Below are 13763 nucleotides of genomic sequence, written 5' to 3'. Positions count from 1 at the left end.
GCCCCGCCCCTATCGGAGGCATAGTTGCGTCTAGGATCATGACGTGAATCCCTTGATAAGGCGGTCGCTGGGGTTGGCGGTGGGCGGGCTGTGAATACCTCGGGGGCTGATTGCAGTCCTAGTTATTATTATTATTATTATTATTATTTTTATCATTATAAACGCCGGGATGGGGAGGCAAAGAGGGAGAGGGCTCTCTTTTACTCTCTCTTTAGAACTGTCAAATCTAAGAACAGCTGGTACTTAAGATAAATCTACACTAACAATACATTCTGATTCCTTGTCTTACAAAAGAACATCAAATATTACGATAACTGTACCAGACAGCCAATTGTATAATGTTAATTAGGTAATCTGAGAATAGTTGTAACGTTTTGTTTTAATATTATTTTCCATTTCTCTTGATTTGTCTTTCAGAACATGGAAGGATTCGCTCTAAATTAATCTACTGGTTGTCAGACCACGATGTCATCGATCTCCTGCATTACCTTAGGATGATGGATGTGTTGAATGACCAGGAGATGAAGACTGTAGAGGAGAAGACAAACAGAGAAGACAGAGCACGTTGTCTCATTGATACGGTGATGAGGAAAGGGGAGAGAGCAAGTCGCCTGATGGTTGATTATCTGAAGAGGAGGCACCCTGAACTATACTGGGCCCTGGGTCTGACCCCAAATTCTGCTCGGTTCAGTGCGTTGTTCTTTTAATGTATTTTTTTATTATTTTCCAAGGAATTATTAACCTTCCTTCAGTTATCATGTTGTTAGTACAAAACTATATGATTATTAAATGTGTTTATAACAGGAGGAACAAAGGTCACGTAGGAAACTCAGCTTGGTTATTTGTGGCACTTTGATCAAACACTGAAACAATTTGGTTTACCAGAAGGAAACTGAGGAAGTCATTTTATTTTTTTTCAGTATTTCTTGACTGAAAAGAAATTGAATGAATGCCATCTGCAAATTCTTTTATTTGTCTTTCAGGGTTTGGTAGGAGTCAGGAGTCATTCGGTAGAAAGGAGAGTCCTGGTCTGATGTCCCCGTCTCTGCCCCTCGAAATGCATGAAGGCGACAGCGAGCTGGGTAAGTTTAAGTCTCCTAGGTTTAGGACTAATAAGTAACATAACCCTCTATATCATAGTTCTTCCCTGTCAAAATACATTTTATACACACCAGATAAATAATTGATCATATAATGACATAAGACTTAATTTTATAAATACATACTTGATTTTAATAGAGGCCAAAGGTGTATGGCTTTCTGGAATATCTGTTTTGGATTCTGGAATATCAATTCTAAAATCATGGCTTGTTTTCAACATATTTTGTATGACTCGCGTGTATTTTAGAATATTAACTTTTTCAAAATTTTTCGTAACCCACCAGAGTCCATACATTCCATTTATATAGCATTAAAAGGACCAAGACTGGAGATCACTTGGTCAGACATAGTTCTTGGCAGTAAATTGTTTGTGTGTGTGTGTGTGTGTGTGTGTGTGTGTGTGTGTGTGTGTGTGTGTGTGTGTGTGTGTGTGTGTGTGTGTGTGTGTGTGTGTGTGTGTGTGTGTGTGTGTGTGTGGTTTTAGGACAAAAGAAACAAAGCGTACATAATTTCATATTATAATTCAAAAGACTGTCAAAGCAGCACAATGACGCAGTCTTAACTGTCTGTTCAACTAAAAACCCTCCTGGTCTCTGATGCAATCCATCATTCATAGGAAACCCGTCTAAGGAAACATAACCATGAAACCTGTCTATATAAAATCCCTCATATATTAAAGGCCTTATATGTAACTTTTACGCATTGAATATACTGTGCAATATATTCTGTTGAGTTGTGTTCTTTCATAGTCCAAAATATTTCCAACAATGTTCAAACCCAGAGATATTCAGAGTTTAATTTACACTAATGGTCCGTTGCGTTGGTCCCATGTCGATGGCGTCATATGGCCTTACCCCCTAACTTCAGGGAAACTCACGAAAATACCGTAGAGGCCTAATGTGTTGATATGATAAGTCAATAGCAATCTAGCTCACTACGCTGTGCTACTTGGACAAGTGGCCCAGCCAGAAACCAAGCTCATGCAGTGTTTAGCACATAGACTCTACTACCTTCCAGAGATCAGCTGGTAGTAGCAGACTTCAGGCAGGACTGGATGGAACAGCCATCCTTCTCTCTTTCATCGAGCAGAGAAGCAGAGACACATTCCGCCCGTCACCCTCCGTAGCGGGCGCTACATCGCCGCGGTGCGCTGTTAGTGAAATACGCAGGCGGTCCGCACACGGCCACGGGATTTATAGTCACCGCTTGTTTGGACGTAAATAGTTTTAGATCAAGTTTATCCACTAGGCGTCATCCAAATAATTGAACATAAAATCCACAATCCATCCGCTTCCCATGAAGGAAACACAGATTAAACCATTATATGAGGACTCAAACAATATTACAGCGTCTTACTTTGAAGACTTGGTGGTTGCTCATTCTGGAGGAAGCTTTTGCCATTGGACTGAATATGTTAGTTCAATAGCAATTGCAAGCACCATAACAATATTCTGCTTTCATAGCATGTGATGAGACAAGAAATATGTAATCTCTATCAATATTTTGTAATACATGAGCACTATATTGATGACATTTATATCGGATAATATGCAGATTAAATCTGATTTAATCTGCGTTGCATATTAGATTACTACCGGCGTGAATGTGGATTTTCTATTTTCCAGTATTTGGATGCAGTAGCCTAGCAGACGCATGCACATTCACTATTGGGATACAGGTACACTGAACATCTAGATTCTAGATGTTCAATTGTTTATAACTTATGTTCATAAATTATAAAATGCAACGGCGCAAAAATTAGGCATTATGTAATCAAAAACACTTAATTTTAGGTCTATTTAAGTCAATAACCGTCCACAATGAGGCGTAGTTGGGACCCCTTTGGCCTCCCATTTGACTCCCAGGTTTGACTCCCCAGCACGCAATCATTCTCACGTGGGAACCCGAGCGGCAATGACACAGCCCACCACCATATAGCCAATCACTTCCAACCGGTCGGCCATTTCCCCACAATAGAGAAACGGCAGATATCATACACCCGACACGCTGGCAGATCTGACGTGCACCCAGGTCAAGCCTCAGGACCTTTATGAAAAAACAGAGGAAATGCTTTAAGTTGCATGCGTTACCGCATTTTCCTGACAGCCCCGATTACTGTTGGCCGCTTTGGTCAAATGCGCCGGCAAAATAAAAGTAACGTAATGTAAAAAGGTTTGTTTTGTGTCATAGGTGCGCTGCCACAGCTACAGAGTTGAAGCTGACATCGTTGTAATGAATGGTTTGCTTGCACAATACTAACTGCACACACACACACACACACACACACACACACACACACACACACACACACACACACACACACACACACACACACACACACACACACACACACACACACACACACACACACACAAAATGTGCATGTGCCAAGTAGTGTGTTGGCAGTGTTTAGTTGGTGTGTAATAGTTGCGCTGCCACCAGTCAGAGTGTTAGGTGACATTGATGTAACGAATGGTTTGCTGGCATGATGCTGCATCAAATACATTTCTAATGTGATGCATCCCGTGTGTTCCGCTGCTGCCCGTGCATGCTTCAAATTACTTCTCTGATCTGCTGTTTGCCTCGATAGTGAACGCATAGGGGAAGCTGCTCTGCACGCAGCAGTGTGTGTCTATAAAGTTCATAGGGCTTCTACTGTTGTCCTTTGATTAAGGCCAATACTGAATCCAAAACCAATCACCATCACTGCTAAGTAACAAACAATGACCTCCAGAAACTATTAACGAAACTAAAACAATCACTGCTAACTGCAAAATGTCTTGTTGTTGCAGATTTACTATCAAGAGTGGAAAGGTGTCATATCGGCATGTGTATATATATGGAAATAAGCCATGGTTTGAGGTTTCAACTAAACTCCCCCTGATTGGTTGAGGAGGTGCTGTCAGACATTTCAGAGTTTGATTGATCCCCCTTTCACAGGGACGAGTCTCACCGAAGACATAGCAAGCATGTCTTTGATGGACAGGTGTGAAGAGGAGGACTGTTCTGATTCTGGTAAGAGTCGAGGTTCTTCTGGTTCTTCACTCACGCTACATACCTCCAGGCTTCTCAAAACCTCCCTCTCACCCTCCCTTCTTATTTTGTCTTTTTTCCAGACGCCAGTGCTGAGATTGATGAAGATGATGAAGAGGATGAAGGTGAGCAGTGTCACTCTTCCATTGAGCTTTGAGTCTCAATGACGAGGTGATCTGACAACAGAAGTACTTCACTGGGGGTTAAAGAAATATATCCAGGTTCACTGAACCGGGAATGCTGCCTGCCAGTGTATCATGAGGCCAACTGCTATTGGAGGGCTTAATGTCCACATTACTCTTACACTGGACATGCTGTCAGTTTTGTTACTGACAAGAATTATTTATCCTGACAGAGGAGATGCACTTCAAGTCACATTGTGAAAAATGTCAAGCATCTCAGCAGGTGAATTTCAACAAAATATATACCTTTACGTTAAATTTACATTCCATAAATTCAGTATTGCTCTATATTGTTGTTTGCTTCTACTTTTTACAGAGTCCTGAGTATGAGAAGGTTACACCAACGAAGATTTCTAAGTGGAGCTTCCAGTGAGTGACACGGTCCTGACATCAGTCCCATGGGGTTATCAGAATAACATGGTCCCAACCACAAACAGATTCTGTTGTAATGTGTGTGTGTGTGTGTGTGTGTGTGTGTGTGTGTGTGTGTGTGTGTGTGTGTGTGTGTGTGTGTGTGTGTGTGTGTGTGTGTGTGTGTGTGTGTGTGTGTGTGTGTGTGTGTGTGTTAGGGTACAGCTGGAAGGCGAGGGGACCTATGAGTGTTCGGCTACAGGTCTGGTGTTTGAGGTGTCGGAGCAGGCTCTGGTCCAATACTCGGTCCTGTCCTGGTCCAAATTCTCTGAGTTCCTCCCAGACTCCTGGAGGCCTGCTGGATCGATTTATGATGTGCACGTGGTCAACAAGGATCCATCTGTGCTCCAGTTTATCCATTTCCCCCACTCTCTGTGCCTTGCTGGTAAGAACACACGCTGACTGTGAAGAGGGGGGATTCATAGGCTGAATCCTCTATGAATCTCTGTGTGCATGGCAGCTTTGGCAGTGTTTTGTTGACCAACCATTCTGGTAATTTCTTGGTTTCAAATAGGGCTGACTCGAGCAGCTCATATTGACTTTGGATACTCAATATAATATATATATTATACTCGTTATTTCCCTTTGAATTCGTTTTTGAAAAATTAATATTTAAAAAATACTAAATGGGCAACGCAATTCCATTTTTCTAATATTTTATTTATTACCATGGAACTTTGAAAGATGTTCAATAACAAGGCTCCCAGTTCAGTTTTCCTCTTGTTTTCACATTTCACAAGATCCCTTCTTATTTTAAAAATGCATTCAGGATTAGAAAATTGTCATTGGAACCACTTGTATTATAATGTTGATTGTTGTACTTTCACATGTATTTCTCTAGACTTATGAGGGTCTTTGTACATACTGCCTATTATCATTTACCAACAGGCTCGAATAATGTTATGTTATGCTAATGTTTCCACAGAACCTGAGCTTGAGCTGAGCTTCAGGGTTCTGCATGTAAAGGGACGCCAACCCAAAATTGAGCCTACGGTGGACTTCACGGCGAGCCATTTTAAATGGCGCGTGTCCTCGCTTTGTCTCCTGGCTCCCATCATTCCGGAAAGTCAGAAGATGAAGCACCACGCGTTGGTGTTGATTTACAAGGAGCTGAACAAATACCACAAGAACAAATTTGTCTTCCACGTGTTTTTGGCCTCGAACAACGACTCTGAGATCCAGGTGATGAAGCAAAATGGACCAACGAGTCAGTAATGGGACGAGGTCCCTGGGTGTGATAAACAGATTCATTTATAGACGCACAGACTAGACCAAACTGGACCAGACTAAGATGAGCTAAGCTGTGCTAGACCAAGCTGGGATAAACTGGGCTAAAATGGGGGAGAGTAAAATAGGCTGGACTGTGCTAGACTAGACTGCACTAGGCTAGGCTAGGTAACTCAGTTTAATATCCTCTCTTGAGGGTTCATCTGTCTCTCTGTTTCTGTGATTTGCTTTCTTGAAAATAACTAGCATCTCCCCTATGAATACCTCCCTCTCACTCTTCCTCCCTCTCTCCATCTCTGACCATTTGGTCCTGCCCCTCCTGTTCCTGTGTGTGCAGGCTATTGAAGAACAGGTGAACAAATCCAGGAAGAAATGCATCAAGATTGTTAAACCGGCCGTCTGTAGGCTGGAAGAGAAGTTCTACCACCTCACAAGCGAGCCAGAAAGGAATATTGAGCCTCCGGTATTTGTTGTGCTGCCATTTATTCTTAGTGTTGTTTTGTGCAATACGGAAAGAGAAAGCATTGTATCTAACTGTGTTTGTGTGTGTACAGAAACTAGAATTCGTCACTGAAGTGTTAGCGCTGAAGGGCTTTTCTGAAGCACGCTTCGGTGAGCGTCCTCCTTTCAGATTGTTTCTCATGGACTCGGACTGTGACGAACTTTTGTGGTCTGCTACAATCAACAAAGGTAACCAATGTACACAATTTGAATTTGTTTTGTGGTTTGCATCGTAAGACACATGACACATGACACTTTCTATGTCAAACCCTAGATGATTGGAACGGCGAGAAATCAAATCTATCGAAAATATTCCGGTTTCTTTCAAAGAAGTTCCAGGGGGCCAACAGCAGACAGAGAGGTACACTTTCTCGTCATGGTGTTGTGTTCTTTGGATCATTGTTGGTGTTTCATTCGGGTAGTAGGATTATTAGGCACGTTGAATCAGCCAACGAACTTTTATGCACGGTGAAAAAACTGCAGAAAGCGCAAGGCGCATCTCAACGCTGCTCTGAACCGATCCGACTGATTAGAGTTCACAAAGGTTTCCACAATGAAAGGTTCAAGCCTTCAGCTGCGCAATTCAGAAAACGTAGAGAAGATGAGGAAAGCAAAGCTTTAATTTGTTGTGGCTAGCTGCATGCTACAGCTACATGTTTTTGCTTGTAATCGTCTAACTTTGTCTGCTCTATAAAATTCTTGGATCCTCTGCCAATTTCCCCAGTTGCTGCAGAAGGGACTTCTGATCTCCGATCTTCACCTCGCCTCTCTCTGGAGCATGTATGTTCAGCCAACTATTTGTGGTATCTGTGTAATTTATAATCCACGACTATAATGTCACTATTAGGTGAGTGCAGCGCTCAACTTTTGTTCTTCTGAGGCTTTATTATTCTATATTCCCAATACTTTAGCACTCTATTGCTACTTTTTTAAAGATGCCATGACATGCTATTTTATGGATGCTTTGCTTTCATATAGGTATTAGTGGGCCACTAACACAGTATTCAAAGACGTTCCCGAAATTCAGCCGTGGTGCAGAGTTACAGCCACTCCGAGCCAGTCGCACATTGAGCTTCCCCCAAATGCGCTGTTTTGGTGTCTGTAGCTTTAATGCAAATGAGGAGGAGAGAGGCGGGTCAAGGAGGAGGGTGGGGGTGTGGCCCTGAGCAGCTTGCAGCCACGGTACCATGCGCTCTGTTGACAGTGGATGTATCGCCATGGCGAGGCGCACACGGCCTTTAGCCGTGTTCTGTAAATATTCTAGAACACACGGGAGTCCTGGAGCTCTATATCTAAATAATATCATATTATACGTCGATATCTATATCATATAATACATATTATCACGGCCAAAAGCTGTGTGAGTCGATATTCTGAATCTCAAACGCCCGCTGGGTTCTCCGACGTTCCTGGTTCTTCCACGTCCTCATCAATCTGAAGTAGACTGAACAGCGACAAGGAGGAGAAAGGGATTGTTGCCGGGCAGCGCTCAGGCACCTCCGCCTCCTGCAGCGCCGAGGCAGCGGTCCCTCGGCAGGAGGGACCGCTCCGCCGGAGCCTCGCTGCCGAGGGACCACCGCCTCGGCAGCGGTCAGCGCTCAGGCACCACCGCCTCCTGCAGCGCCGAGGCGGTGGTCCCTCGGCAGCGGTCCCTCGGCAGCGGGAAGAGGGGCTCAAGCGGGAGACATTCGCGGTCAACAATCCCTTTCTCCTCCATGTCGTGGTTCATGTTTTTGAGGGAGTCAAAGCCAAAGTCCCTTTTCCCCAATTCCTTCTCAACCATGGCTGAGATAACCCCCACTACGAGTCTCGTTGTGGAAATGCCAGAGACGAGAGTCCGACGTGTTATGCGCCATCACACCAACAGCAGAACGGTTATCCAAATAACAAGGAAGTGTACAGCACTTGCGTTACAGTCCTGGAGCTCTATATCTAAATAATATCATATAATGCATATATATCTATATCATATAATACATATTATCACGGCCAAAAGCTGTGTGCGCCTCCAGACGATATTATGAATAACAAACGACTTCGTTCTCCAACGTCTCTGGTTCTTCCACTTTCACATCAATCAGAAGAAGACTGAACCGCGCGCTGCCTGCTGCCGGCTGCCCGCTGCCGGGCGGTGGTGCTTCGCGGCGGTGGTGCCTCGCGGCAACCGGCGGCATGTCGCAGTTCATGTACTTTAGGGAGTCAAAGCCAAAGTTCCTTTCCCCCAATTCCTTCTCAACCATGGCTGAGATAACCCCCACTACAGTCCCGTTGTGGAAATATTAGAGACGTCAAAGAACCGACCAGAAACACTTGCGTTACAGTGTGTTTATTCACACACACACGCAGACATGTGGCGCTCGCACGGTCGTGCCTCATTGGCGGGCCAAATTCTCAGGGTGGGCCAGGCAGAGTAAGGGGAGGAGCTTAGATGCTATGTGACGACATATGAAACCACATTCCAGATCAGCGCGCTTGAGCCTCCGTTTTTTCAAAGGCGAGCAGAACACCTAGTGCTCGTTTTACTCCGAACGCAATTTTTAGCCACTGGGGGACCAAAGGCAGGCTAGGGGAACTCATAGTTATGTTAGAAAACCTCATAAAGTGAGATTTTCATGCCAAGGCACCTTTTAACAAAAATAATTCAGTTTTTTAAATATCCAATATTTTATAATGGAAGTCAATGGGAGGATGATAAACGATTTCAGACTACGTAACTTGGTCCATTTTTAACCATAAAACTTCGATAAAACTTTTAACAGATCATCACACTTGTATCTTTCAATATATCTTAAAGGAGAAATTTGGGTGTAAAATGGATCTGGGACATGTTTAGTATGATAAAGAGTTGGAATGTTCGTTTGGGAGCAAAAAAGCGCATATAGACGCATTCTTAAGTTGGCTGTTTTTAGCCGATTCTACCAAAACGCTATAAACTTGGAACGATAGGGGCATGTCTCATGGTAAAAACTAAATCGCTATTCTAAACCACTTACAAGGCTAGAAGTAGCCCAACACTTCTTTGGTGGTATAATAAGGGCCTTATTTTACCCATTTCTTTGCATATGTTTTCTTTTACTTATCTATTATTTTATTTTATTGTATGACAATGTTTATATGTGAAGCACTTTGAGTCTGCCTTGTGTATGAAAAGTGCTATATAAATAAAGTTGCCTTGCCTTGCCTTAACATACAAAACGAGGCATTGATTGTACAGATTGTTTATTAAAAAGGAAATGTTATACACACAATACCATCAGTAGTTCTCCCGTCGACGCCATCTTGTTTTTAGGACTCGATAAGTAGATATGTCGAACACAGAGCTTGTGACATCCATGAAAAACACGCAAGCTCTGTGTTCGCCAATCTACTTATGTGTCGGGCTACTTCTAGCCTTGTAAGTGGTTTAAAATAGCGATTTAGGTTTTATAATGAGACATGCCCCGATCGTTCCAAATTTATAGCGTTTTGGTAGAATCGGCTAAAAACAGCCAACTTAAGAATGCGTCTATATGCGCTTTTTTGCTCCCAAACTAACATTCCAACTTGTTATCATACCAAACATATCCCAGATCCATTTTACACCACATTTCTCTTTTAACAGGTTTTCTACATAATTTATACACTTAGCAAGCTAACCATTTCGGACGTCGTGGAGCCTAACGTCAATATTCTGTTTATGTGGCTAGAGGCTAGGTGCCTGCTCCATATCTGGTGCCCCGCCCAGCAGCAAAAGATCCAGCCCTCCAGCTACCTCCAGTGAATCACAGCCTGCAGGCAAAGCAACATCCAGCACTCCAGCTCCCTCCAGGGCAACACAGGCTGCAGGACATCCAACATCCAGCACCACATCCAGCCCTCCAGCTCCCTCCAGGGCAACACAGGCTGCAGGACATCCAACATCCAGCACCACATCCAGCCCTCCAGCCACCTCCAGGGCAACACAGGCTGCAGGACATCCAACATCCAGCACCACATCCAGCCCTCCAGCTCCCTCCAGGGCAACACAGGCAGAAGGTGCAGAAGGTGAGTTGATTTAACTGATCAATATGGTCAATATGAAATAATCCAGACCCATTTTTGCTGTAATTCTATCAAATATTCACAGTCAGTCATGAACATACATACACACCCTGCACATCTGGACAATGTCTTGTCCATTTTGCCACAAATTCATGCTAGGGAATCAATTCGACTATATGTCAGACCACAACAATCTATTATTCACGGTGTCTGCAGGACACATAAAAACTAGAATAACTTATTCCCATCAAAAAACAAATGAAACCAAGATTCTTGACCTTATTTCACTGATAATAATATAAGTAACAATATAAGTAATATGTAATATAAGTAATTCAGTGGTTCCCAAACTCACGTCATGTATCATCAAGTCATGTACCCCCTTGGACATTCTCCATCCTACTGTGTACCCCAGCTCCACCGACAACTCACCACAATGAATTTTGTTTGTAATTCTGCAAAAATAAACAAATTCATAGAATTCACTGGCTTGTGTGCGAAATAGTAGCCTTTTCAAAACATCTGAGGCTTGCCTGACTTAGCCACTCTATAACTGACCATGTATCTGTCACTGTTAAACATTTATTGGGGTTAGAAAGTTGTCTCAATTGGCGCTCAAAAATCTCCTGTTGCTTGAGAGAAGGTTTCAAACAGTTATTAGACAGAACCTGTGCACATATGACACACTGAGGCTGAGGGAAGTCCTCACTCCCAGTGTAAGTGAACCCCATAGTAATATAGTTGTTGTTATAGACCCCAAACCTGTCAATTTGGTGTTTCCCTGGGGCGGGGGTCTGGGGCTCTTGGGCTGCTTCGTCATCACTGTCCATACTGGTGGCAGCACCAGTAGAGCGACAGCAGCATCAGAACTGGTGATCATACCAGTATGACCTGAGGAGCACCAGTAGAGCTACAGCAGCATCAGAACTGGTGATCATACCAGTATGACCTGAGGAGCACCAGTAGAGCGACAGCAGCATCAGAACTGGTGATCATACCAGTATGACCTGAGGAGCACCAGTAGAGCGACAGTAGCATCAGAACTGGTGATCATACCAGTATGACCTGAGGAGCACCAGTAGAGCGACAGCAGCATCAGAACTGGTGATCATACCAGTATGACCTGAGGAGCTGCTCCCACAGCAGCCCGGGCTTCATGTGTAGGACCAGTGCAGTTTTCTTTTGCCTCTCTGGGTTTGGGATTAACCTCTTTAAGCCATTTATCCATTATTATATTTTTTCTCAAAAAGGAGAGGTGAAAAAAGCAAGCTTATATGTCCTTGATTAAGATTTTGTTTCCCTTCTACATTTGTGCTAATTGCTAATGATTTTTAAAGTGTGCCCTAGCAAGCGAAAATAGAAAAATAGTCTAACCTATACAAAAATCTATTAGCTTCAAGGAAGTGTCAGGGAAAAACTAAAGTATATGGAATCAGCGCAAATCCACGTTACTATAAACTATGGTAGGTAAGCTGTGTTTATCTTAATGTAAAAGGGACAAACCGTTTGTATTTTTCTGTATGATAGGCATGAGTGTTCAGAGTTTTTGAGTGAACAAGTTGGTGCGACAAACGGTTCTATCTTTAACCCAATAAAGACAGGTTTAATTAATCAACTATCGTGTTTGCTCATTTTCATTTTAAATTACCTTTTGATTTCTCTTCCAGGGGAGCTTCGAAGGATCTATTCGGAATTTGTGCAGAGAGTTTCAATCCCAGTTATCAATGGTCTCCTGGATGACCTTTGGCAGCAGAATTTGTTGAGTACTGAGGACAAGGACTTTGTGACGGGGAAGGGGAAGATCAAAACGGACATGGCACGGCATCTGATGGACATGGTTATCGGGAAAGGGGAGAAGGCAAGTAAGGAAATGATCGATAGCATGAAGAAGAGGGACAATCCCTTATGCATCACCCTGGGTCTGATCTCTTCTCCTACTACCTATACATACATACAAATATAAAGTGTACTAAGCTTTTCCTATATCCAGACATAGGAGGTTGGCAGGTTGGCTTGTAAACAGAAGGTTGCTAGTTGAATCCCTTTTCTGTGTACCTGAGAAACACCTTACCCTAGCTGCTCCTGATGAGCTGATGGAACATTGCAGGGTTAACTCCGCCGTGTGCATGAATGGTTGTTAGTCGCTTTGGATGAACGCGTCTGCTAAATTCCCAAAATGTAAATATGGATAGGATTTTTTTTACATAGTTTTAAAGTTATTTTTGTATGGTCGTGATTCCAGACTTGGTAAAACAAGTTGACATTGTGCCAAAGAAAGTTTTTGTTTTTGCTTATCTAGACGTTTTTGATAATCCACAATGATTAGCACAATCTTTAATAATTTTCCCCAATTGGCAGCTAGCATTGGGTCATATCGTGTATATATATATAGTGAATGTTAACATGGATATAACCAAAAATCCACCTCTCAGGGTGTTGACCGTCACATTATCCTGACCCAGGAAAGTTCAGACGTCTGTTTGGGGCAAAATAAAAATGGTTTATGGAGAAGGCTGCTTTCTTGCTTCATTTGTTTGACATATTTTTAAACCTGTCATGCCAACATAATATCCATCAATACTTTTAATTTAATAAATATTATCACATTAATATAATTCCGCACCATTCTATAAACAATGGAATACATCAGTGTAAAGCTTTTGGGTGACCATTGACACTTCAGTGGATTCATGTGTAACGTTATTCATGGTTTCACTCATGGCTCTAAAGATCTGAGTAGAAATGTGAGCTCAGGTGCTTTCAGAGTGAGTGGGGGCATGTATTCCATATAGTAAGTAGAGAGACTGAAGGTTAGCCGGACAGTAGCGTGTAAATGTACTGGAATGTGGAACTAGGAACTATTTAGGATTACTTTGTATTGAAATCATTTTTAATGGAAAATACTTTGACTTTACTATCTCACCTTATTACTTTGCTTCATCAGCAACAAAGATTATTCTGGTACACCAAGTATAAGAAATGGTGACCAAGACGTCTGTCAGTTTTTTACCTGTTCCATTTCAAAATGCAAGCTGTAAAGAGGAATTGTTTAGAGCAGGGCTTTTTTGGATTTTATTTTCAAAATCACCAGATGCTTTTCCGCCACGCGATAATGTGTGCGCCTAAAAATAAAGCCCACAATCTGATTCAAATGAAAAACAAAGAAAAACTGAATAAGAAAACTGTGGAAAAGTCAATTCCAGGAGTCCTATCTTAAGTACGGCTTCATTGCGACCGGTGTTTCAGACGCCCCGAACCCCCTCTGCATAATATGTGGTGACAGGCTCC

At 42.7% G+C, this 13763-nt stretch overlaps 1 protein-coding gene across 2 annotated transcripts in view; it reads left to right on the top strand.

The window, feature by feature from the left end:
- LOC130406731 (uncharacterized) overlaps positions 1-13763 on the top strand; it is a 144315-nt gene that overhangs the window by 116676 nt on the left and 13876 nt on the right. The window contains exons 21-34 of one of the 2 annotated variants that reach the window (XM_056612419.1): positions 418-690; positions 984-1082; positions 4042-4116; positions 4218-4259; positions 4490-4539; positions 4633-4685; positions 4886-5112; positions 5653-5909; positions 6292-6417; positions 6509-6644; positions 6730-6816; positions 7180-7235; positions 10142-10478; positions 12143-13733. In XM_056612419.1, coding sequence (XP_056468394.1) covers positions 418-690; positions 984-1082; positions 4042-4116; positions 4218-4259; positions 4490-4539; positions 4633-4685; positions 4886-5112; positions 5653-5909; positions 6292-6417; positions 6509-6644; positions 6730-6816; positions 7180-7235; positions 10142-10478; positions 12143-12438 — 2114 coding nt within the window. In that variant the 3' untranslated portion in view covers positions 12439-13733. Of the gene's footprint in view, positions 1-417; positions 691-983; positions 1083-4041; positions 4117-4217; positions 4260-4489; positions 4540-4632; positions 4686-4885; positions 5113-5652; positions 5910-6291; positions 6418-6508; positions 6645-6729; positions 6817-7179; positions 7236-10141; positions 10479-12142; positions 13734-13763 lie in introns of those variants that run through there. The other variant, XM_056612418.1, reaches the window with a different exon arrangement.

Source organism: Gadus chalcogrammus, chromosome 16 (assembly GCF_026213295.1).
Source record: "Gadus chalcogrammus isolate NIFS_2021 chromosome 16, NIFS_Gcha_1.0, whole genome shotgun sequence".
Lineage (NCBI taxonomy): Eukaryota > Metazoa > Chordata > Actinopteri > Gadiformes > Gadidae > Gadus > Gadus chalcogrammus.
Note: the sequence above shows the minus strand (reverse complement) of the source record. Positions and strands in the feature narration are given on the sequence as shown.